This window comes from Schistocerca gregaria, chromosome 3, assembly GCF_023897955.1.
Source record: "Schistocerca gregaria isolate iqSchGreg1 chromosome 3, iqSchGreg1.2, whole genome shotgun sequence".
Classification (NCBI taxonomy): Eukaryota; Metazoa; Arthropoda; class Insecta; order Orthoptera; family Acrididae; genus Schistocerca; species Schistocerca gregaria.
In genome coordinates, this window is record NC_064922.1 from 569398320 (window position 1) to 569424118 (window position 25799).

The 25799-nt window shown below is 40.8% G+C and overlaps 1 protein-coding gene across 1 annotated transcript in view; it reads right to left on the reverse strand.

Annotated features, from left to right (window-relative positions):
* Positions 1-25799, reverse strand: part of LOC126354407 (juvenile hormone esterase-like) — an 82665-nt gene that overhangs the window by 50134 nt on the left and 6732 nt on the right. The window contains exons 2-3 of the mRNA XM_050004019.1: positions 16398-16532; positions 6541-6817 (exon numbers count right to left, since the gene is read on the reverse strand). Coding sequence (XP_049859976.1) covers positions 6541-6817; positions 16398-16532 — 412 coding nt within the window. The remainder of the gene's footprint in view (positions 1-6540; positions 6818-16397; positions 16533-25799) is intronic.

The window sequence follows — 25799 nt, forward strand, 5'->3', positions numbered from 1 at the left end:
GGAAGGCAGGGGAACCAGATCTGTCATTGACTATATAATAACAGATCAGGAATTCAAGAAGGCTGAGAGGGACACACGTGTATTCAGGGGATTCTTTGATGACACTGATCATTATTTAATATGCAGTGAAATTGGGATTGTGAGGCCGAAAGTGCAGAAGGTCAGGTCAATGTGTAGGAGGATAAGAGTGGAGAAACTTCATGATAAGGATAAGGAAATAAGGCACAAGTACATAACAGCAATCTCAGAAAGGTACCAGTTAGTTGAATGTAGTCAATTACAGTCATTGGAAAAGGAATGGACAAGGTACAGGGACACAGTACTAGAAGTGGCTAAAGAATGTCTTGGAACAGTAGTGTATAAAAGTACGAAGAAGCAAACAGCTTGGTGGAATGACACAGTCAAGGCAGCCTGTAAAAGGAAAAAGAAGGCGTATCAAAAATGGCTACATACTAGAATTCAGGTAGACAGAGAAAGTTATGTTGAAGAAAGAAACAAAGCCAAACAGATAATTGCAGCATCCAAGAAGAAATCTTGGGAAGACTTTGGAAACAGGTTGGAGACTATGGGCCAAGCTGCTGGGAAACCATCCTGGAGTGTAATTAGCAGTCTGCGGAAGGGAGGTAAGAAGGAAATGACAAGTATTTTGGACAGGTCAGCAAAACTGTTGGTGAATCCTGTGGACGCCTTGGGCAGATGGAGGGAATATTTTGAAGAGTTTCTCAATGTAGGTGAAAATACGATCAGTAATGTTTCAGATTTCGAGGTAGAATGGGATAGGAATGATGATGGAAATAGGATCACATTTGAGGAAGTGGACAAAATGGTCAATAGAATGCAGTGCAATAAAGCAGCTGGGGTGGATGAAATTAAGTCAGAACTCATAAAATACAGTGGAATGGCAGGTCTTAAATGGCTACACAGGATAACTGAAATGGCCTGGGAGTCGGGACAGGTTCCATCAGACTGGACAAAAGCAGTAACCACACCAATCTTTAAACATGGAAACAGAAAAGATTGTAACAACTACAAAGGTATCTCTTTAATCAGCGTTGTGGGTAAAATCTTCTCAGGTATTGTTGAAAGGAAAGTGCAAGTATTAGTTGAGGACCAATTGGATGAAAACCTGTGTGGGTTTAGGCCTCTTAGAGGTTGTCAGGACCAGATCTTTAGCTTACGGCCAATAATTGAGAAGTGTTATGAGTGGAACAAGGAACTGTATCTATGCTTTATAGATCTAGAAAAGGCATATTACCGGATTCGTAGAAGGAAGTTATTGTCTCTTCTACGAGATTATGGAATAGGAGGCAAACTTTTGCAGGCAATGAAAGGTCTTTACATGGATATCCAGGCAGCAGTTAGAGTTGACGGTAAATTGAGTTCATGGTTCAGAGGAGTTTCAGGGGGAAGCCAAGGCTGCAACCTGTCGCCACTGTTGTTCATATTATTTATGGATCATTTGTTGAAAACAATAGACTGGCTGGGTGAGATTAAGATATGTGAACACAAAATAAGCAGTCTTGCATATGCGGATGACTTAGTTGTGATGGCAGATTCGATTGAAAGCTTGCAAAGTAATATTTCAGAGCTAGATCAGAAATATAAGGACTATGGTATGAAGATTAGCATCTCCAAAACGAAAGTAATGTCAGTGGGAAAGAAATATAAACGGATTGAGTGCCAAATCGGAGGAACAAAGTTACAACAGGTGGACGATTTGAAGTACTTAGGATGCATATTCTCACAGGATGGCAACATAGTGAAAGAACTGGAAGCGAGGTGTAGCAAAGCTAATGCAGTGAGCGCTCAGCTACGATCTACTCTCTTCTGCAAGAAGGAAGTCAGTATCAAGACTAAGTTATCTGTGCACTGTTCAATCTTTCGACCAACTTTGTTGTATGGGAGTGAAAGCTGGGTGGATTCAGGTTACCTTATCAACAAGGTTGAGGTTACGGATATGAAAGTAGCTAGGATGATTGCAGGTACTAGTAGATGGGAACAATGGCAGGAGGGTGTCCACAATGAGTAAATCAAAGAAAAACTGGGAATGAACTCTATAGATGTAGCAGTCATGACGAACAGGCTTAGATGGTGGGGTCATGTTACACGCATGGGAGAAACAAGGTTACCCAAGAGACTCATGGGTTCAGCAGCAGAGGGTAGGAGGAGTCGGGGCAGACCAAGGAGAAGGTACCTGGATTCGGTTACGAATGATTTTGAAGTAATAAGTTTAACATCAGAAGAGGCACCAATGTTGGCACTGAATAGGGGATCATGGAGGAATTTTATAAGACTGAACGCTGAAAGGCATAATCAGTCTTAAATGATAATGATGATGATGATGATGATGATGATGATGAATTTAATTTGAAGTCTCCAACTTCAGGACTAAAGTTTGATTAATTAACAGTAGTTTGAGCTGAACAATTTTGCCTGTAATTTCGCGCTAGAACTAGAGCATCATACGCCACTGCTTGTGATTTGTAGTGGGACTGCCTTTCGCCGTATACCATATAGTCTGGGTAGCTGACAGCTGTGTGTTTCTGAAATACCGTAGTTAATAATATTTCCCGGCCCTGAGTGCCCCCATCGTCTGAAGTTCTATGAATATTAATTGACTACCAGCTTAGTTTCCATGCCGAGGGGAAAACTGCACAACGGAATTTAATTAGGGTTTACACTTTACTAAACTTTCCTTCGTAGAATTTTGTGAGAGAAGATTCCTTCATTTGACTGTTATCTGATCATTTATTTTATGAAATTATGATTTCAGCTTTATAAGCTTTCTAAGGTGCGTGCTGAGCTGAAAACTAATTAACCGTACATGTCATACCGTGCAGGGCTAAAGAACAATAATTTATTAAGCATTTGAAAACATTAATTATACGTTGAAATATGTCCGACCTGTCAGTGAAACATCACCGTCAAACCACATGTTTCCGATCTGACATCAGTTGCACTACAGGATCTCAGTGCACATCGAAGATACATCATATGGCTTGCATTGTGCACAGTGAAAAACCAAACACATGAAGTATGGCGTTTTTAAGAGCCAACATTTTCCTGTGACGTGCATTAGCCACTTTTGTTCATAAACTGACTTTATCATAAATTAAAACAGTGTCAGAGTGTTACGCGAACATGAAGTACGGCGTTTTAAAGAGCCAATATATTCCTGTGACGTGCATTAGTCACTTCTGTACATAAACTGACTTTATCATAAATTGAAACAGTATCAGAGTGTTACGCGAGCGCCACACCCAAAGTAACGTAAGCCACATGATGTTTACATAATCAGGGCTGTTACCAGGGAAAGGAAGGTGATTATTTATTTAGCTAAACGCTTTACATGTCCTTGTAATACACGTTGACAACAGCCTCTTACAGGGTTATACTGTGATATCCCACACACGCAGAACAAATAGAATCACTTTAAATGCACAGTCTGTTCTAACCCTCAGCTACTTCAGCACCGCCCACTCGCCTCAACTGTTCTCTTCTCCCTCTCTCACTACATTCCTCAGGCTCCGTTGCTTGCCCCTCCGCTTGCCCCAACCCCTTCCCCATCAATATTCCACTACTGAACAGCCGAACAGTCGTATTGTATTGTGGGCGCTTCGTATTTGAGCAATGTCTAGAGAATGTCATTGGGCAGCTCTGACCCAGGATCTTCTAATTTCTTATTTTGTGGATTTCCCGTCTTTTCACGTGGGCTATGCTAGTTGTCACACAGATGTGACATCTTTTGTATAAGTCTTCACGAATCAGTCAAGTACGGTTTTATGCTGCAGTCACGCGAATGTTTTGAGATCAAAACTTTATTCTGCATCTAAAATGGTTATATTTACACTGTGAGTATGGAGTATTACAGTGTGTGGGTCATATAGTGATACCACATTGATACTGTCTCTGCCATTGTTTTGTCTTATTGTAACGTCAGTTGATGAACAGAAGTGAAGAATGCAGGTCGCAGGAATGAATTTACTCTTAAAAACGTCGTGCTTCGTTTATTGGTTTTTCACAGTGTGAAATGTAAGGCATACTATACATAGCTTCGCTACGTACTTATATCCTGTAACATGACGGGACGATAAAACCAGAAATATGGCTTTTAGACGATGACATGTCACAGACAGGTGAGATATATTTCAACACGTAAGCAATGTTTTCAATAACTTCTTGTCCCTATGCCCTTCACTTTATTAATTTTCAGTTCAACATGCACTTGAGAATGGCCTTAAATCCGAAATCAAGACTGTGAAAAGTGTAAAATAAATTAACAACAGTCAAATGGAAGAAATTTCTCAAGGAAAAAAGAAACTTAACTTATCCTTCCTTACCGCAATGACGTTAAAGATTATAGGACGAGGGTAAGCATGCGGGTGTGCACGTTCTGGAGAAATTTGGCGAACTAAGTAGCTCCATAATGAACATCTGTTTAACAGTTGGAATGTACTGATGAAACTGCATTTACATGGAGCACATATAGAAACACTTATCCTATGGTTCCATACGATCAAGCTGTAATTGATTTATCAATTATTATTAGTCAGCGAGGATTGGTTGGATTAAGGAAACGCAACATGGACACGCAACTGCTCACACAAGAAGATTCAAACTCGTCGAGTAATGGTTAGAGAAGTTCACCACTTTCCACTGATGAATAAATCATCAAAGCCAACTGGTGACACACAGGGAACACAATCAGGGATGTTAACTGGGCATACGATACATGGAGTGAATCGCGACCGATTAAGGACCCAGTTCAGTCCATCTTAATTAACTTAAAAATGTACTGAGATCATCACTCGCGAGAATTCCACTCTGCTCCTAACGATGGAGTTTAATCGTTATAGTGAATTCTAACCCAAAATCGAAAAAACTCCCAATCGTAAACCCCTGTTCACATGAGTACATACACAGCCCGTCATATTTAGTCGTTCACAGAGAAGCGACCGACTGCTGTGAGTTGCCTCGTCCGCCACCTTGTAAGTTCTATCAAAAATCTAAAATCCCTCAGCCCTGTGTACAGAGAGCTAACAGACATTTCACTGTAAAAATAGAGCAACCAGCAACTTTTTTAATGCGTTTTATTTATGCAAATATGCATTTCGGGTTTGCACCCATCTTCAGCTGGCAAATTACATGGATCTTCAGTTACTACAGTAGTACAATGTCGACAGCAGTTTGGATGCTGCAGCAGGCCTGTGCAAAAGCAACGATTCCAATCATTTACTTCAATTTCGCGAGTTTAAAGTTACGTACTATCAGTTGTTCATTTTACTTACATTCTCCTCTCCTTGTTTTTTCTTGGCTTTTCTTCTTTTTTGCAACAACACACTTTTTATCACAGTTGCACTGCGTTATCCGCCATGTTGTCGACTGACAGTTTTTGTTCACATACATACAAACGGTTTGTCTATGGACAGAGTTATGTTTTACGAAAGTTTTGAGATTCTAAGATAAGCTACTGTTTTCTAAACATTGACTTGGCTGACAGAACGTCTTGTGATTTAGGCCTAAAATTTTCCGCTCCGCTCTATGGCTGAAATTTTTAAGAGAGCGACCAAACGCTTGGATTTACAAACGCTAGTTGCACAGTCTGTCGCCACAAGAGTTGGAATCAAAGATTAAATTGAACTGTCTTCCCAGGCTGCTGCTGGCAAGCTATACCGAGAACTTTTATCTGAGTTTGACTAGTTGCACGCATTTGTAATTACAGCCATATTAATTCTAAACAAGCAACCATCCATGTTTGGAACATTCGGTTATAGGAACAATTTGGGCTGATTATCCATTGTAATTAAGGTGAGAATAAATACACACAATTTAGGTTCCCAATCTGTCGTAGAAAATATGAGCAAATTTGGGCAGAGAAAGATACTTGATAATATAAGAGGAGGACTAACTGAAACTACCTTTCATAATGAATAGTCAATAACATGTTAAAATATGTATATGAACAGCGTTAAAGCTTGCCTCGAACTACGCAAATATCTATAATACTGGTGCACTGGTTTAGGAATAACAATTCGTATTCGTAACTGTAACTCTAGACGAATTAACGATTGGAATTCTACGCTAGCTACGAATGATGCGGTTAATCGTGACGATGGTTTTATTCTTTAGAGAATACAGAATTTGATACTGGCAGTATTTAACAGAGAGAGGTAGTTTATCCTGTTGACCAGAATTTGTGAAACAATGTCTTTCAGAAAAGCTTCAACGTGTTACATATCTCCGTTACCTTATCCTGCTCTAAAGTTGTATCAGGTGGGAGGAAGCTTTTTACTGTCAATCTGTCTGACTCGTTCGAAGATGTCTGAATGGTTTGCAGCCGAAATATTGGCAGCAGGCAAAGGATGATTATGGCTAAATTCCCATATTCCCGTGGATTAGTCAACCATACTCACTTAAGCTCGACAAACGAAGCAAAATCATTTGCTCTCATTTTCACTAAGCTTTCTCTTTGTATCACTTCTCCAAGACAACGTCAGTTGGCCCTCCTGTTATATCAAATGGCCAAGGACGTGTCCTTACCAAGTGGGCCCAGCCGGTAGTTGATGGTTACGAGGATGACGCCATAAGAGACGAGGAAATCTGGACCGCTGGTGACGTTGGATCCGCTGCCGTTGACGAAAGCTCCGCCGTGCACCCAGACGATCACGGGCAGCTCTGCGCCCTCCTGCGGCACCCCCGGCACGTACACGTTCAGGTAGAGGCAGTCCTCCGAGCCGCTGCCAGTCGCCTGCACGCAGTCGCTGCCGTACCGCGTGGCATCTCGGACTCCATCCCACCCACTTGCTGCAAGCGGCGGCTGTAGGTGACACAACGCAGATAAATGAGTGGTGTTTGACATTAAGTAAAAGTACGTTGCGTTGAACTGCAGTGTATCGGCACATTGCACCCATATTTTTCATTCTACACGCAATGTAAGTACGTGATGGGTATCGCACTGCTGTTCATTGTCAGGCAGAAGTTACACACATACGGTGTAATTTTTCGACATTGTTGCTAACTTTTGTAACTGGCATTTTCATTTCTCAGGAACCGTTTTAATAGACATATTTTGGCAAAAATGTAAATCATCTTTTGGGAAATCGACTGGTTGCTCGATGTATAGCGATGATCGATAATAGAAAACATAAGGAAACTTAGATTGGAAAAGCAAGCGGAAAACTCTCTGAGATGGGCAGTTATTGCAATGCCAACGCAAAACGTGGACTGTGCGACTTGTGTGCCAACCGATTACCAACAGTTCCAGTGACGTAAATGCTAGTGTGGCAGCATGAAGCGCTACTTTAATGAACACTGGTTAACCTGCCGTAAAGACTACGAACGAATAGTCTGAAACTGTGGATTTAATTTACGTGTTAGTATCCTGGAAAGTGACAGGCTAAGCTCCATGGCATTTTCCTGGATGGTGAATCGATAGGAGAGCGTAAATCTGCTTAGGCGACCAAGACCTCAGCTAAGACACCGGTTCGCACCACCTCCAGGGTTAGAATTAGTAGAATCTGTACATGTATGGATCTGGATGAATAGATGCTTTAATTGAACAGAATGCACAAAATATTATAGGTTTTTTTCTACTGTATGATTCTTCCATTTCACCTGCGACAAGCTTCTTTATTATATCCTGGTAATACATCAGTGTCATAAAGGCAACAAAGATTAAAATCATATACTCAGAGAGGCAATCAGTTGTTTTAAATTCATAGCATGAACTGCTTAGTAATCAAAAGATTTGTTAATACAATTTTCAGTGAATTACGGAAAGTTGTATTTTTGCGGAGTTAATATTTTCATAGCATCATAATTAAATAACTATCATATTTCAGCTGTGTTTAAATCAGTGTCATAAATTTATTTTTCTTTAGTGCTGTTTCTCAAGCCTATTAGTACACATTTTATATCAGTGTTGTTGTGATTCTGTTGCAAATTTATGTACAACGTGCTGTTGAGAACAGTATTTTGGGCAAAAGTAATGTTTTTCTATAAGTGTAAGTTGCCATGGAGGCGTAGTTACTCAGAGTTTCAAATGTCCGTTCACAACTGCCTTACAGACTTTGTAGTGTTTTAGTGAAGTCACATATATCTGTCTACTCACGTCAAGTGAAAATTGGGATGACTAATTAGATCAATGTTTGATTTTTGCACTACATATATAAAGGAAAGTAATACATCGATTGACGCTAGCGTATGCCTAAACTAGACTACGGCCTTTCATTCTCTTTTCAGAAATACAATGAAAAGATTGTGAGGTGTAGACCATGCTGTTCTCATATGTCGTCGTATTTTTACCTGTATCACTTGGAAATAAACTATCAGACAGTGACAATTTCCGGGAATGTGTTGAAGCTCACGTATTCCGCTCGTATCTAAAGAGGATCGGGTCACTGTTTGAAAATCCAGGTAACATTTTCACAATCAGACAGGTCAGTAATAATATTGAAAACGGAGGCAAATATACACTCCTGGAAATTGAAATAAGAACACCGTGAATTCATTGTCCCAGGAAGGGGAAACTTTATTGACACATTCCTGGGGTCAGATACATCACATGATCACACTGACAGAACCACAGGCACATAGACACAGGCAACAGAGCATGCACAATGTCGGCACTAGTACAGTGTATATCCACCTTTCACAGCAATGCAGGCTGCTATTCTCCCATGGAGACGATAGTAGAGATGCTGGATGTAGTCCTGTGGAACGGCTTGCCATGCCATTTCCACCTGGCGCCTCAGTTGGACCAGGGTTCGTGCTGGACGTGCAGACTGCGTGAGACGACGCTTCATCCAGTCCCAAACATGCGCAATGGTGAACAGATCCGGAGATCTTGCTGGCCAGGGTAGTTGACTTACACCTTCTAGAGCACGTTGGGTGGCACGGGATACATGCGTACGTGCATTGTCCTGTTGGAACAGCAAGTTCCCTTGCCGGTCTAGGAATGGTAGAACGATGGGTTCGATGACGGTTTGGATGTACCGTGCACTATTCAGTGTCCCCTCGACGATCACCAGAGGTGTACGGCCAGTGTAGGAGATCGCTCCCCACACCATGATGCCGGGTGTTGTCTCTGTGTGCCTCGGTCGTATGCAGTCCAGATTGTGGCGCTCACCTACACAGTGCCAAACACGCATACGACCATCATTGGCACCAAGGCAGAAGCGACTCTCATCGCTGAAGACGACACGTCTCCATTCGTCCCTCCATTCACGCCTGTCGCGACACCACTGGAGGCGGGCTGCACGATGTTGGGGCGTGAGCGGAAGACGGCCTAACAGTGTGCGGGACCGTAGCCCAGCTTCATGGAGACGGTTGCGAATGGTCCTCGCCGATACCCCAGGAACAACAGTGTCCCTAATTTGCTGGGAAGTGGCGGTGTGGTCCCCTACGGCACTGTGTAGGATCCTACGGTCTTGGCGTTCATCCGTGTGTCGCTGCGGTCCGGTCCCAGGTCGACGGGCACGTGCACCTTCCGCCGACCACTGGCGACAACATCGATGTACTGTGGAGACCTCACGCCCCACGTGTTGAGCAATTCGGCGGTACGTCCACCCGGCCTCCCGTATGCCCACTATACGCCCTCGCTCAAAGCCCGTCAACTGCACATACGGTTCACGTCCACGCTGTCGCGGCATGCTACCAGTGTTAAAGACTGCGATGGAGCTCCGTATGCCACGGCAAACTGGCTGACACTGACGGCGGCGGTGCACAAATGCTGCGCAGCTAGCGCCATTCGACGGCCAACACCGCGGTTCCTGGTGTGTCCGCTGTGCCGTGCGTGTGATCATTGCTTGTACAGCCCTCTCGCAGTGTCCGGAGCAAGTATGGTGGATCTGACACACCGGTGTCAATGTGTTCTTTTTTCCATTTCCAGGAGTGTATCATAACCATATTCCCAATAAAAAGAGTATTACGTATTAATTCTAATGAATTGGAAATTTACTATATCAACAAAACATGTCAACGTCACTTTTAATCCCGGCTGACATTTATTTCGTCTGGAAAGTTTACGTCAGAAAGTATTGTAGTAGGTGTGGCCACGCTAGGACCTAAAGCTGAATGATAAAGTAAACGAACGATACTAACGTCACAAGACCTGAGTGATAGCTTCTCGTTTCTCTTGAATGGTTTTGTATTGACCGTCTTTGTTACAAAGTAAACTATTCATTTTCTTGTAATGTCGGTATTGAGCTACAAGTGTCCAAACCATCGACATAATACCCTGGTGTGGCAGACCGAGCGCCGTGGACTCTCCAGTCAAAGGTATTGTGTGGGCACTTTGATTTGCTCGATTTTAAAAGTTGGTGAGGAATACAAGTAAGGAAGTCCTTAATAAAAATTTGTCTATTTTATTTGGACTGCTGAGCTCCGTGGCCGTGGATAATGACACTTTACTATAAAAATATATAGACCAGCCACTTTTTAATGTGTTTTATTTATGCCAATATGCATTTCGGGTTTGCACCCATCTTCAGCTAGCAAATTACATGGATCTTCAGTTACTACAGTAGTACAATGTCGACAGCAGTTTGGATGCTGCAGCAGGCCTGTGCAAAAGCAACGATTCCAATCATTTACTTCAATTTCGCGAGTTTAAAGTTATGTACTATCAGTTGTTCATTTTACTTACATTCTCCTCTCCTTGTTTTTTCTTGGCTTTTCTTCTTTTTTGCAACAACACACTTTTTATCACGTATTTTACGCAAGCGCACTGCGTTATCCTCCATGTTGTTGACTGACAGTTTTGTTTTCATACAAGCAGTTTATCTATGGACAGAGTTACTTTTTTTACGAAAGTTTTGAGGTTCTAGCTAAGCTACGGTTTACTAAACACTGATTTGGTGATAGAAGTATTCTAAGTTTGATGAATTGGTTACTTAGGCACTGTTGAAGATAATACACTAACATAACACATTTATACAAAGCAATAATTCGTACATTTACAATATAACAAAGATAGAATTAAGATTTTTATGTTATATATTATTACATGCATTTGTTGGGTTTATATTACATTATGTTATTTCTTGACTGTGCTTACTAAGTGGTTTGATAAGTAGAGTGCGGAAGTTTTCAGTAATATTAGGTTTGGTAACTCTGCTTGGTGGTTAAGTATGTCAGAAGGGGACGCATGTTTATGCGAATAAATTTCGATTTCTTCTAGGTGGTTCATTCTTTTTGCTTTGTTGGCTAGGTGGAGAACTTGTAGGGTATGGGATGTGTCTGTTACTTGATGTTCTTCTTCTGCTACATGATGGGTAAATGGGGATTAATTTAAGTTTTTTAAACACAGAGCATCCATGTGTTCTCTAAAACATATGTTGAAGATTCTCCCTGTTTGGCCTATGTTTGTTTCCGGAAATGAGTTGCAGCTAAGTTTGTATCCTGATTGATTGTAGGGTTTGGTGTTATTTTTAATGTTATACATAGCTTTGTCTTTTATTTTGTTATTTGTATTGTAGCTGATTCTTATATCTGTTCTTCGGAACAGGTTTGCTGTTTTATATGACAGTTTTCCTACAAATGGCAAACTTACATATTTTTCTTTTGGCTTTGTTGTGGTATTCCTTAATGCTGTGTTGTTATTGTATTTGGTTATGTGGGAATTTATCTTAGAGTTTAGTTTATCTATTAATTTTGGATTGTTACCATTATTGTAAGCAATTTCTTTGATGGTGTTTAGTTCTTCTATTTGGTCAGCTGTTTCTAGTGGTATTTTGTCGATTCGATAGCAAATGACGAAAACGGGCGGATTTCTGAGGTTTTTACTACATATGAACACTTTTCACATTCTCCCGTGCAACGTGGCTGCTAGACCTCCCTTAATGCAAAATCTTAAGGTCCTAGCTCATGTCCAAGCATCCCTCTGTATGGAGCCATATTATGTTTCTCTGGGTGACAGGATGATTTATTAATTGTGTTATCTGTTTATGTTCGTTTCCTGTATACTTGAATTTTTTGTTTGTTGTGGGAGCTACGTATGCAGAGATCCAGAAATTTAAACCTACTTCTGTTTGGTGTTCTACAATGAAGATGTTGTTCTGATGCATTTTATTCATTTCTTTTCCAAGGTTGTTAATTTCTTCAGCTGTGAAAATCAAATAAGATTATTATATCATCAACATAACTTTTGTAATAAATTATTTTGTTTGCTATCTGGGGTTTTCTTTAAAAAATGTACGTTCTAAGTTATTGTTGAAAATATCAGCAAGCAAACTGGCAAGGCAGCTACCCATAGCCAGGCCCTCTTTCTGCTGGTACATTTTGTTATTAAAAGAAAAGTAGTTGTGTGATAGTACTAGTGTTAATAGATCAATGAATTCATACATTTCTGGTAATGCCAAATTTTTATGTTTAAGTAAATTGTTTTTAATTATTTCTTTGACCGGTATGTTTGTGTAGAGGTTTGTGATGTCAAGTGATGCAAACCTAGCAGTATCAGGAATCTGAATTTCCTTTACACAATTAATAAGTTCATAATGCTCTTTGCTGAGTAGATCTCTTCAATTTGAATGTGTTGCTAAGGATCTCATTCAGCTTCTTGTTGATTTTATAATTTGGGCTGCTCTGAAAATTAACAGTTGAACTTATGGGACAGTTGACGTTATGGGTCTTAGGTTGTGCTTGTAGGCGTGGTGCATAAGGGTTCATAACAGTGCATTCATGTATATATTTTTCATTTAAGAGGAAATAACTTTTTTCATCATATTTTTAAGTTTATTCTGTAACTTAAGAGTGGGATCAGACAGAATTTCTACTATATTATTGTTACTGAAAACTTCAATGGTTTTTTTACATATTCACTTTCATACATTACAACAATAGCATTGCTTTTATTTGCTTTTACTGCTAAAACTTTATTGTCACTTAAGTTTCTTGTCAACACTTTTAAGTATTGTAATATCATGGTCCTTTATACTATTATTATTATTATTTGCTTTCTCTATTTGTTTGGTTATAAAATTGTAAACTTTGTGGCCTATGGCAATCTGATCATTCTGAGTTAGTTTTGCAGTATAACAGGCTATTTTGGTGTCTACTATTAGTTCTTTAATATTATTTTTAGTCAGAGATGGGGTGATATTACGTTGAAGCCCTTTATTCAGCAAACTTACTTCTTTATCACTGAAAATGATGTTAGTTGAATTTACTAGATGTTTGGAGAATTTATGCTTTGTGGAAGGTACATTGTCATTCACACTTGAAATTTGTGACATAAACTTTTCAACTTTTTATTATGCATACATCTGACTTTATGCTGTTCATTCATAGCTAGTTATATAGATTACATTTAGAGTTAGGTAAACAACTTACTCCCACACAGCTCAACCATGCATTAGATTTTATCAGTATAATAGCTACAGAGGCTTCAACGAGGCAGATATTCTCGTCGACCTTTTATTCAATGGTGAATTATCAGAGCTCAATGACTTGGAATCGGATATCAGACAAGATGAAAAGGATTCAAATGAAGGAGAAACAGAGGACAATGAAGAACCGAACCACACAGGAAATGCTCGAAATAAATTCGATGGAAGTTCTGGTAGAGTTTGTCTTGCAGAAGCTCCAAGGCAATATAAAAGGGATTCTGCCAACATAGTCCGTGAAAGTCAGAAAAAAACTATTCCTGAGAAAGTAATCAACACATGCGAATCATTGATGACGTTATTCACTTCGTAGATTGTTAGGAAACTTTTTGATGAAATAAACGAAGAAGCTAAACGAAAAGATGTATCACCTACTAACGATTCTGAAATATGTGGTTTGACGGTAATTTTAATTCTCATAGGAGTCTACGATGACACCAATATTTTATTACCCGATTTAATGAAAAAGTATTGAGAAGAGCCGCATATTCATTAACTCTGTGTATTGCGAGCTTATCAACATTCAAAATTCTTTGTTTTGATGATAAGAACACCAAGGCAGTAAAACTTGTGACACTCTACCATTTCTGCGTTAAGTGTTTGAAGAACTGAACTGAAAATTCCCAGAATACTTCAGAAGTGGACCTCACAATGCAGCCGATAAAATGCTGTGTTTTTTCAAAACTCTTCGTCCATTTAAAGTCTTCCGCAAAGACAAACCTCGGAAATACAGCATACTTATCGGTAGTACAGTGGAACGCTACGCAATAGAAATAGAAATTTACGGACGAAAAAACCGTAGACCTGCTTTAGGATGATGTCCATTTCAGGCTGTGTGGTGACCGGTGAATCCGATAAAGAATACAGGCTACATCACAACTGACCGTTTGTACACTTCTGTGGATTACTAACTTATCTTGGTCGGAGCACTCGAATCCATCAGGAGACACACACCGCAATAGCGTAAGGCGACAGCATGCAGAGAGGTATGTCCCTCCAAGTTTTCATTCACAGATCCACTGACTAAGAAGCCTCCAGTAACAGTAGCCTCTCACACAGTAAAGGAAACACTAAAGAAAATTTTGTTGATGTTGTTTAAACAACGTGTTGCAGTCGTAGAAGCTGATGAGACAAAAAAGAAAACCCACATAAACGTAAATTACACTTCCAATAAAGGAGTTGTGGTTGCCACTAAAACAAATAGCTAGGACATATTCTACAAGAAAGCTACGAAGAGATGGCCACTATCAGTTTTCTATACGCAGCTTTATATAGCTGTAATAAACTCATGCACACTGTGCCTAAGTGTAATGAAGGAAAACGAAATGCCAAAAACTGTATCTGCATGAATTAGCCCTTCAACTTTTGAAACGATACAAAGACTTGACAGAACTCAAGTAACCAAAGATAAAATTACTCTAAATGAAACAATTAGCAAAACAAGATATTACATATGCTTGAAGAATACAATTAAGCAGAGAACCAGAGATCACATAACAGAAGCCAAGTTAATGTGTGGAAGCTGTGGTCACCATCTGTTTCAAAGTCATTCAATATCAACCATTTTGTATGCAGCTGGTAAATGGCATCTGTACACAACAGTAGATCTCTGTGTTTCTTGAAAGTTTTCAATACATTTATCCTACATTTAAGTAGACCCTAATCATTTATATTTCTGTTTTTTAAACATTCCCTCAAGGATAAAAACATGTTATTCAGGTAGTAGATGAAATAATATATACAGACATAGAACAGCCAGCATATTCAAGTATGGGCCTTATGTTTCTAGTTTATACAAATATCCATTTTCAAATTTTTAACCAGTTCCCTTGATATATTGCACCAGGTGAAAATAGTACATCAATTTATTCATTTTGGGCAGCTATACGTTTCCGAAATTTTTTTAGTTGAAATGTCACTAAGCATTTTTAAAATGACCTGACGTTGCAAACATAAGAATTTTAAACAGTTATTACAAGTCATATTGGCTACGGTAAAACAGGGAAATTTTGACCATGGTTGGTGTTCCACATAACCTAAAATGCCTTGTTGTTCCTATGGTTTACAACCGAATCCTCTGACTCAAAGTAGTAGGTGATCACGTCTTCCTCTCTTCTTTCATTTGTCTAGTGTCCTTTTGACACCCGCATATCGTTGTAACTGTCTCTATTAGGCCTTGAACTTTTGAAACCACATGTAGAAGAGCGATCCCAGGACTTGAAAGAACTCCAATTGCTTATCATTTACACTATGAGAGTCTTCCTTGGAAAGTAATCGAAGATAAAAGTACTAGAAATGAAACAATTAGGAAAGCAGGATGTTACACATGGTTGAAGATTACAGTTAACCATAGAAATGGTTTTTAAACGTTCTTTAAGTCCCTGCTTACTTAATATTTTTATTTCTTTTTATGTCATTGCCGAATGTATCCAGAAATCTATATATGGATACAGCGATTTGGGATTTGGTTCTCAGTGCTTTGCAGAAGCTTCTAAATCACGTGTCGTGTCTAATAGTGTTTCTAAGTTAAGTTTTATATGTTCATGTTTTAATACCAGTATGTGCTCTATCTAGAAAATTTCATTTGTTATAGTCATCTTTCCCAAATTTATTCTTTATTTAATTTATCTGTACCGTTTCATCTCCATTCTAATTTTCCCCTTATTTACATCTCTCAGTGGCTACTACATGTTTCATCCCTTCCTCGAACATGGCCACTATTGTTTTTTAACCAGTTACCACATATTTAGTACTGGTGATGCTCACATTTAGAACCCTCTTCGTACATAGAATTGTATGAAATTAGAGTAGAAGTAACACATCTCTTCTTTACAGCAACCTTGTGTGAGTATTTAGTGGTCAGATGATAACTATGCACACAGACTGTGTAATTCAATGTTAAACCTTAATTTCTGCTTCATTCTGGTTTTTCCACCTTCACACTACAGTCACATTTTCAGGCCTGTCTTCTGTCCTTCAGTGTTTTATGTATTTTCACTCAATAGGTTTCCTTACCTGGAAGCGGAGATCTCCAACTGGGGGCTCAGCGTATGGGACGCCCAGGAAAGCTGTGTAAGACGTGTTATAGACGGTGGTGAGAACGATTCCTTGTAGAGTACCCTGCTCTATGGTCACCAGCACGTCCTCTCCCTGTAAGAAATGTGAATGACGAGTTCATACGCAACGAATGTGTAAGCATTTACACTGACAACAGGGGTTGAGAAATGATAGTCATATTACACAAAAAGTGTTTCTTCCAAATAACTTACATCAATGCTACTTTAAATCACAAAATAAACCTGGCCACTCTGAGCATGTTGTACAGTTCAGTTCAGAGGTAACTAATGAGATATCTGTGGTAATATAATGTAGTTTGGTACTAATTATTCGTCACAGCATGTCATATACTCTTCAGTATTAACAAATTGCTAATGTTCCTTCGATAAAACAATCAAGTGAGGGAATTTTTAGTTGAAATGGTTACAATACTCTATACTCATCTAACTCACTGTTATTCTTACAGTGTTATTACCAGTTATTAATGAAGAGTAGGTGGTAGGAAATTTTTGAATAGATGCCGTGCAGGTACGAATGTAAAATAAGCATGATCTATAAGAACTAGCTACTTCTCACAAGCTTTTGGTCATATTTTTACGTACGTTCGGTAGAACACCACGACAAGTAACTTAAAACACCCTGCCCAGTCATATTAATGCGAACAACTGTCAAAAGTCCGAATAATTATTCCAGCGCGGGCCGCTGCAAGATGTGCAGGAAGATTCAGTGAGGTTCTGGAAGGCACCGATACGGATGTGAAGCCATGCTAGCTTCAGTGCCGTGGTCTGATCTGTTAGGTTTCTCAGATGGGGACCCATGGCGCGAGCAACCAGTTCCAGATTGTTCCACAGAGTCTCGACTGCGTTTAAATTCGGGGAGTCTGCTCACCAGGAAAGTACTGTTAACTCATCCTGGTGCCCTTCGAACGACGTACATACAACGTGTGCTGTGTGACTTGCATTGTCTTGCTGGTACATGTCTTTGTGCAGGGGAAAAGTAAACTGCATGTAAGGGTGGACATGGCCCTTAAGAGTCGATACATAATGCCACGAAAACATTCCCCAGACCATAACGCTCCCTCCACCGCCCTGGACCCTTCGGACAATTTTTGCATCGTGTTTGGTTTCAGACGTTCCACACCCTTCACTCCTACGGCCATCGGTCCGAGACGTCACAAAACGTGATTCATCTGAAAACGCCACGCGTCGCCACTCTGTGGACGCCAGTTCGGCACTGGCGTTCTAACTCCAGCCTTCGTCGACAAACGTTCGCTAAACGGTCGTTGAGGTGACACTGTTGGTGGCCCTTCGTGGAACTTGGTGGATCGTTGCGCAACAGTTTCACAGCTATCCGTCCGTACACCGTTAACTCCTGTCATCTGTGCCCCGTGGCGCGCCACAGTTGCCTAGGCGACTGTTTTTCATAGCGTCGATTTGCCATACACGGTATGGGGAAGGGGGCCGTAGGAGGGGGACGGGGGAGTTGTGGGAGAAGCAGGATGGAGACGGTCGAGGGTGGGGCGTGGAAGTAAGTTCCCATACCACCCAATATCTCTCATCGCGGCCCCAACATTCCAGTCTACACTTAACGCTGAATACCGCCCATGATCCCTCAGTCAGCCATACAGTATCTGAGCAATTCCACGTTTAGTACGCAGTAGGCAATTTGAAACCTGCACTGTGTGCAACTAGTACCTACGGAAGAACACATGCGTACATAGAAAGGACAGAAAAAGTAAGTGATAAATCAGAACCAAAGAGATGGAAGTAGCGAGGTAATTTAAAATGTTATGTTATACAACACCGATGATCCTTTGGATGAATAGGGAAAACCAGTTTGCGAGAAACAAATAACATATTCAGCTGCAAAAGACTACGTTTTCCTAAACCTCAATATGTAACACATTTTTCCACAAGAGATATTTGTCTATACAATTTTTTGTAAAGACGTGCAGCCAGAGAGTCGATGTTCATACGCTTCCGGAAAAAAACTGTACACCATTTTAGAGGTCTTCAGTTCACTCAAGACTCATTGTTGCAACAAAATGATTACATTCACACATTAACAGCACAAGCGGTTCTGAGGTGACAGGCGTTGGCCCACGCTGAAACATCCTTACCTGTACGTGGTGCAGACTCCACGGGTGGCAACCCTGGCACTCTGGCATTCACTCGAACGAACAGACGGTGAATACTGTGTGGGATACGTTATGCGACACCTGCTCCATCTGTTCAGGAAATCCCGTAAGGGTTACTGACAGACAAATCGCACGAGTCACTTCTCTTCTCTGCATATCCCGCACATGCTCGACTGGAAACTAGTCACAAGATTGTGCTGGACAATGTAGTTGTTGTTCGTCTTGCAGATCACGTTTAGTTTCACGGACAGTGTGTCTGTGAGCGTTGTCCTGCCATAACAACACGTCACCTTCCTGCTGCAAGAACGGCTAAACAACGCGTCTAAAATCATTCCGCGTACCGAGTGCTATTTAACGTCCCGTCCTAAAACATCAAAAGTGAACCAGAGTTGTAGCTTATCGCACACCAGACCATTAGGTCTGAGGTGGGGCAGTATGCCTTGAAGAATGAGCTCTACGAGACAGCGCTCACCAGGAATACGTCATCCACCCAAACGACCACCACTTTCATATAGGCAGAATCTGTTTTCAGCATTGAAGACCACAGCGCGCCATTTCATCTTTCAAGTGGTCTTCTGATGGCACCAGCCGTGCCGTGCACGTCGATGCTGTGGCGCTAGGGACGCGTGAGTTCGTTGTCTAATTACTAATAACTGGTTCGCAACAATTTACGTTGTTACGTCTGGGCTCCCAATCTTCCTTATCTGTCCTGTGGTAGCTGTATGATCTACCGCTCCTGCCCTTACAATGTGACCATCGTTGCTGTCGTTTGTGCTGTCTGGACGTCCAGAACCTCGTCCACGAGTGTGAAAAAGTCAACGTTATCGCTGATACCAGGACCGTTCACAATAAACGTAGCACGTCCCTCCGAAAGTACCATTCCACCATTTGGAAGGCCACAGTTCTTTTAAACCCTCTCAGCTGGTTGTAGGAACCACGAGTGTGTGTCTGTTGCACGCTGCCTGCTTGCTTCAGACGTCTGCGCTACAGCGAGCCCTCTCGCTGTGAGCATTCCCTATTACAGGGTAGACGGATGAATCTCTGGTAGCTATGCCACTACGCTAACCGTTGGCAGACGACGTTGAAACAATTACCAGAACATCCGCTATCCCCCAGGAGACATATGCTATCATCGGATCAAAATTGACGTCGTCTTTCCAGGTGTACAATTTTTTCCCGGCACTCTATTTGTGAACTTTCAAGTTTTTAAAGAGCAGCTAGGAGAAGTCTGGCTTTTCGCATTTGATTTTCTGCTCCCAGATGTTCTGTTGTAAGCGTTGTGGGCTGTAGTTGTAAATCATTCTTAATATAAGGACTCATGTTGAGTTAATAACGTGTTGTATTTTCATTAATCTATCAGATGATATATTTATCTCAACGTCTGCGTGGTTAGCTGCGTGGTAACTTGCTCGCCTCCCGTGCAGTGGATGCTGGTTCGATTCCCGGCCACGTTGGAGATTTTCTCCACTCGTGGACTGGCTGTTGTGTTGTCCTCATCATGGTTTCATCATTATCACCGGCGCGCAAATCACTCAATGTGGCGTCGACTGAAATAGGACTTGCACTTGGTGGCCGAACTTCCCCGGACGGGGCCTCCGGCCAACGATGCCATACTCTCATTTCATATTCTTTATCTCAGCATATTTTGGATTAAGAGTTCTATCTTCCAGCATCTCTGGTATGGAAGACGCAACAACTCGTTGTGGTACTGATCCGCCATTGGCTTGACCTAATCACTAATTTGCAATATTCATTTTTACTTATTGTAGGGCCAGAGCCTGCAGTCATGCAGAGAAGAAGTCCGAGTTTGTCAAATCAATAACACTACACAGACAGGTAATCAAATCGCAATATTCCATCGGTCCACGATGTAATGCCACTCCCTCGGACTAGAAAGAAAAATAAAAAAATAGCTCCCAATACCATAAAGATTTGCCTCCAAGTCCCAAATTCCCAGAAAAGTGAATACGCGAACGAAGTTCCATTTACCACTATCATTAGGACAATAACAAGTAATTAAATCAGGAATCTATTTAGCAATCTACGGAAGAAAGATTAAATTTCAGTAAAATTAAAATCAAAATCATAATAAATCGCAAAATTATCATAAATTAACATTCGTAAAGTAGAACCAACGATCCCAAAGAACACTCCGTGTGAGCACTCTTTGGGAATCGTGAGTAATGACTAAGTATAATTGAATGCATGGTCACTACGTTAAGAGAGTTAGCCGAAGCAGGTCATATATTTGAATACTCGTACATGTAGGCGCGCTTAGATTGTTTTGAGATTGAATAATTGCTGTCTATTATGACGCAGTAATACGATCTTCTGACTTCAAATATCACGGCATTATAATTCGAACGGAGGACTTTTACCTACTAGAATAAAGTGACCTTTTAACTAGATAATTGAACTAAACATTACTTAGACAGTGATTTAGGCAACGAACACTGATAGACCATTTTCATTCATAATAGCCAGTGGTTTATGAAACTTCTGTCATAGGTCCGAAGCATATAATTTAAATCCCGCCAACAGCTGGGAAAGTTTTCTTCTCAAGGATCGGTTGCGAAGTGACTGATATTATGCAATAAAAAACCCTCTCGTGCCAAGTCGTGCATTTGTGATTTGAAATTCTATCAAATTATTGACATGAAATGACCGAGTAATAATTACGAGCAGCGATTATATTTGACTGTAGCACTCGGCGCTTGTGTAGAATCTTTGACTCAAATAACAAGCCAGTGTTACGATTTCTTAGATACTTGAAATAACGACCAGCTTGTAGTGAATTTGTTGTGGATGTGACTGTATCGGTTTTCTCATTAATATTTCATCATTAATCAGTCAAACATCGATTACGAACGATTAATTACTATTCTTGGTGAAGTAAATATCTCACGCACGTCGACATTTCGGTTCAACATTGTTATTTTGTGTAACGATCTCAACGCTCAACCGACTGTCGCCGAGTTTTAGCCGAGGCCAAGTACAAATCAAACCAAATCATCAAGAAGAAGAGACGTTACACAAAGTGGCGCCCTAAACGTGGGGCCCGAACAAGACAACGGACAAGAAAAGAAGTTACAAAACGCCGTCCTAAACCAGGGGCTCGAACAAGAAGACATATTCAAGCATCCGGTTATAAAAAACCTGACGTCCTAAACGAATTATACTGCAACGCAAAATCTGCGTAGATGCTTATTTTGCATCACATTCCTCACCGACGTAGAACTTCGAGCCGACGTCGCAGGACGCAGCCCGCACCAACCTACAGCGACGCGCCGACTACGAGAGCGACGCCGTGCGACGCCGTGAAAATCGGGGGGCGCTGAGGCTGCCTAAAGCTGACTGCGAGTCCGTCGTCTCTACTCAACCCAGCTACAAACAGTAAAGTACTGTACAACTCAGGTTAGTTAGTAGTAGATGAACTCTTGTTTTGTGTGTGGTGTAGTATTGGAATGTTTTTACCATTGAGTACTTGTAGGATCTGGTGGGCACCTACATATACAACTGAATAAGTATTACTAGATAAATAGGTTTTGTAAACTGGAACTTGTCGGGTGTTAATCAAGATGTCTAGAAGAACTAAGCAAAGTAGATTAGAACTTGACAAGGAGGAGTTCGATATTAGAGAAGACCCAGTGGAAGCGGTAAATCTAAACGTGCAAAGCATTCCTTATGCTGACCCTGAAATTGAGTCAATAGAAGGAATGGATGAACTTAACATGCCCACAACATCCCATGACGAACTCGAGAAAGTTCCAGACGTTGTGGAAGATCAGGTTCAAATGGCTCTGAGCACTATGCGACTTAACATCTATGGTTATCATTCCCCTAGTACATAGAACTACTTAAACCTAACTAATCTAAGGACATCACACAACACCCAGTCATCACGAGGCAGAGAACATCCCTGACCTCGGCGGGAGTCGAACCCGGGAACCCGTGCGTGGGAAGCGAGAACGCTACCTCACGACCTCGAGCTGCGGACTGGAAGCTCAGGTAACAGTAATAAACGAACCAAGAGAAATTTAAGGGGTGGCAGATGCTTCTCCCGCGCAGCACTTCGATATGAACGTATTATTCAATTTCATGTCGGAGGTAGAGGAAGATCTAAAACGGAGAGAATTAGAAAGGGAGGAAAATTTCAAACTAAGAGAATTTATAAAACAGAGAGGATTAGAAAGGGAAGAAGATCTAAAATGGAGAGACTTAGAAATGCAGGAAAATCTAAAACGGCGAGAATTAGAGAGAGCGGATGATCTAAACCGGAGGGAATTAGAAAACGAGCAGTATAGAAACTTCAGGCAAAAAATGATAGATTTGCGATCTTAAATATAACCAAAAGATGGAAAGGGTACAGAATGAGGTCAATAACATTTCTAGTGCTGTACAAACGCTAGAAGAGAATTTAACAATAGTAAAGTCTACACAAAATTCAGTAGTACATCAAGTTGCATAACTATCAGAAAATATGAACCAATTAGAACTAACTAATAAGCAGAATGTTGATTCGTTCTTAGTTAAAAAGACTAATCAGTGGGAGAAGGAGATGTCCGACTGGGTTGACGAGCAATCTGCAGAGATTAAAAAACGGGTAGATGATACGGTAGAACGGAGTTTGACTTCTATCGGTAATTCTAATTTAACTGTCACAAATGTTGAAGATTTAGAACAACTTAAACAGGAGTTTCGTCTTATTAAAAGTAGAGTACTCAATCAAATTCCAATAGAAATGGAGAATACAGGTCGTTTTGGGGCCGTTCTGAATGAAAGTGTAAAGGAAGGAAGCCAAAGCGGTCGGGAATTAGCCAGTAAATGTCAAAACTGTAAAGTATGCCCAGAAAAAAGATTACGTTACGAATCTAAAGCAGCGGGAATCGACAATGGGGAACGATCTTTACCAGAATCAGAATCGTTTACTCAACGAACGGCATTGTCTTCGAGTAAAATCGAAAATAGTATCTTTAAAAGCAGACAATTCCCGACATTCTCATCTGGAAAGAATAATGTTCATCCTAAGATCTTTATCAATACTTTAAGAGAATATTTGCCAAGTTGTGGGCGGAATATGATAAGATTCGGTTCATAGTCTCTAAAATGGTCGGAGAGGCATCACTCTGGGCCAGCGAGATTAGTGAAACTTGTCAAACCTGTAATGAGTTTGAAAAACTGTTTTTAACTAAGTATGGGTTCACCAGTAAACAGGAACGTTTGCGTAAAGAAGCATACAATCCCGCGTTTTACAATCGAAAAAGAGGAACACTACGTTCACAATTTGAGAAATATATGAATAAAACTCGGTATTGGACGGAGCCGATATCACATCGCGAGGTTATTCGTATTTTGAAGACTAGACTTCCAACTGATATCCGTCAGATGTTAGTGCATGCTCCGGATGATTTCTTTGAAAAATTTCTATCTACAATACTCTCAATTGACATTATACAGGAGGATTTCCGTCACTTAAATAACAGAGAAATACACTACAATAATGGTAATGGCAATAATTACGATAATGGTAATCATTCTCAGTGTAATAACAATAATCGGGGGAAAACTGATAATAGAGATCTACAGTGTAGACCTAAGTTTAACAACCAAAATTTCAGTAATCATAATTATGGTAAACAAAACAATAGGAATATGTATAATCAGGGAGCAGTTTCACTGGGTGTGAACAGTCCATGTTTTAATGAATCTAATTTACAGAATCGGAAAAGAAAATTTCATGGGAGTAGACCGTATATAAATCAAGAACGGAATAGTAATAGGAATCAGAATCAGTCATTCCAATGGATGCCAACACATTCTCGTTGAGTTAACCAAATGAACTTAGGTATTGCACCAAATTCTACGTGTCAGAACGCTTCTGCGGCAATTCCCTTAGGAAATGGTGCGGCAGAGGTCCGATATCCTATGTATAATTCCCAAAACCATAATGTGCATGTTATAGAGGTCGTTGAAGAACCGCGGGGAGAATCTGTGAATCCAACAAACTACGGCCAGCCAGTCCTAGACTTCCGGGAGTGGCTGGCACGAGCAATGGAGGTCATGACAATCATTGTGTAAGTTTGCTAAGATATAATGCAGGGATATCAGAGATGAATTGATGAGTGAGGCAACGACGCAAGGTTTGGAACCGAAGGAGCATGTCCAAGCTGTGATAGTTGGTGAGATAAATGAAATACCTGTAAATGTGCTGATAGGCACGGGGGCTACGACAAATGTGATGTCATTCGATTTATTCAGTTGTTTCTCACTTTACCCTGTTCCCGTATTCAATTATGTACGAGAGACAACCTTAAAGGAGGTCAATTCGATGTTTTCTTTTTTCACATTTTACTACTTTGACATTGTATGTTTTGTGAAGCTTTCCTTCACCACACATGTCACTTCACTGTATGCGTTTTTATCATTATGCTTTTTTCATATCGTTCGTTAAGTACATTTTTTGTTAAACCGCTTGACTATTTACATCCACCTCCTAAGGTCTCACTAGCATCTGTGATACGTATATACACTGAAGAGCCCGAAAAATTGGCACGCCTGCCTAATATCGTGTAGGACTCCCACGAACACGTAGAAGTACCACGACGCGACTTGAAATGGACTCGAATAACGTCTGAAGTAGTGTTGGAGGGAACTGACACCATGAATCCTGCAGGGCTATCCATAAATCCGTAAGAGTACGAGGGGTTAGAGATCTCTTCTGAACAGCGCGTTGCAAGGCGTCCCAGATATGCTCAATAATGTTCATGTCTGGGGAGTTTGGAGGCCATCGGAAGTGTTTAAGCTCAGTAGAGTTTTCCTGGAGCCACACTGTATGTCTGGGGTGTCTGGATGTGTGAGGTGTCGCATTGTCGTGCTGGCATTGCCCAAGTCCGTCTGAATGCACAATGGACATGAATGGAGGCAGGTGACCAGACCGGATGCTTATGTACGTGTCACCTATCAAAGTCGTATTTAGACGTATCAAGGGTCCCATATCACTCCAACTGCATACGACCCACACCATTACAGGGCCTTCACGAGACTAAACAGTCCCCTGCTGACACGCAGGGTCCTTGAATTAATGAGATTGTCTTCATATCCGTAAACGCCCATCCGGTTGATATAATTTGAACCGAGACTCGTCCGACGAGGCAGCATGTTTACAATCTATCATCAAGGGTACACGAGTCGGCCTTCGGCTTCGAAAGCCCATATCGAAGATG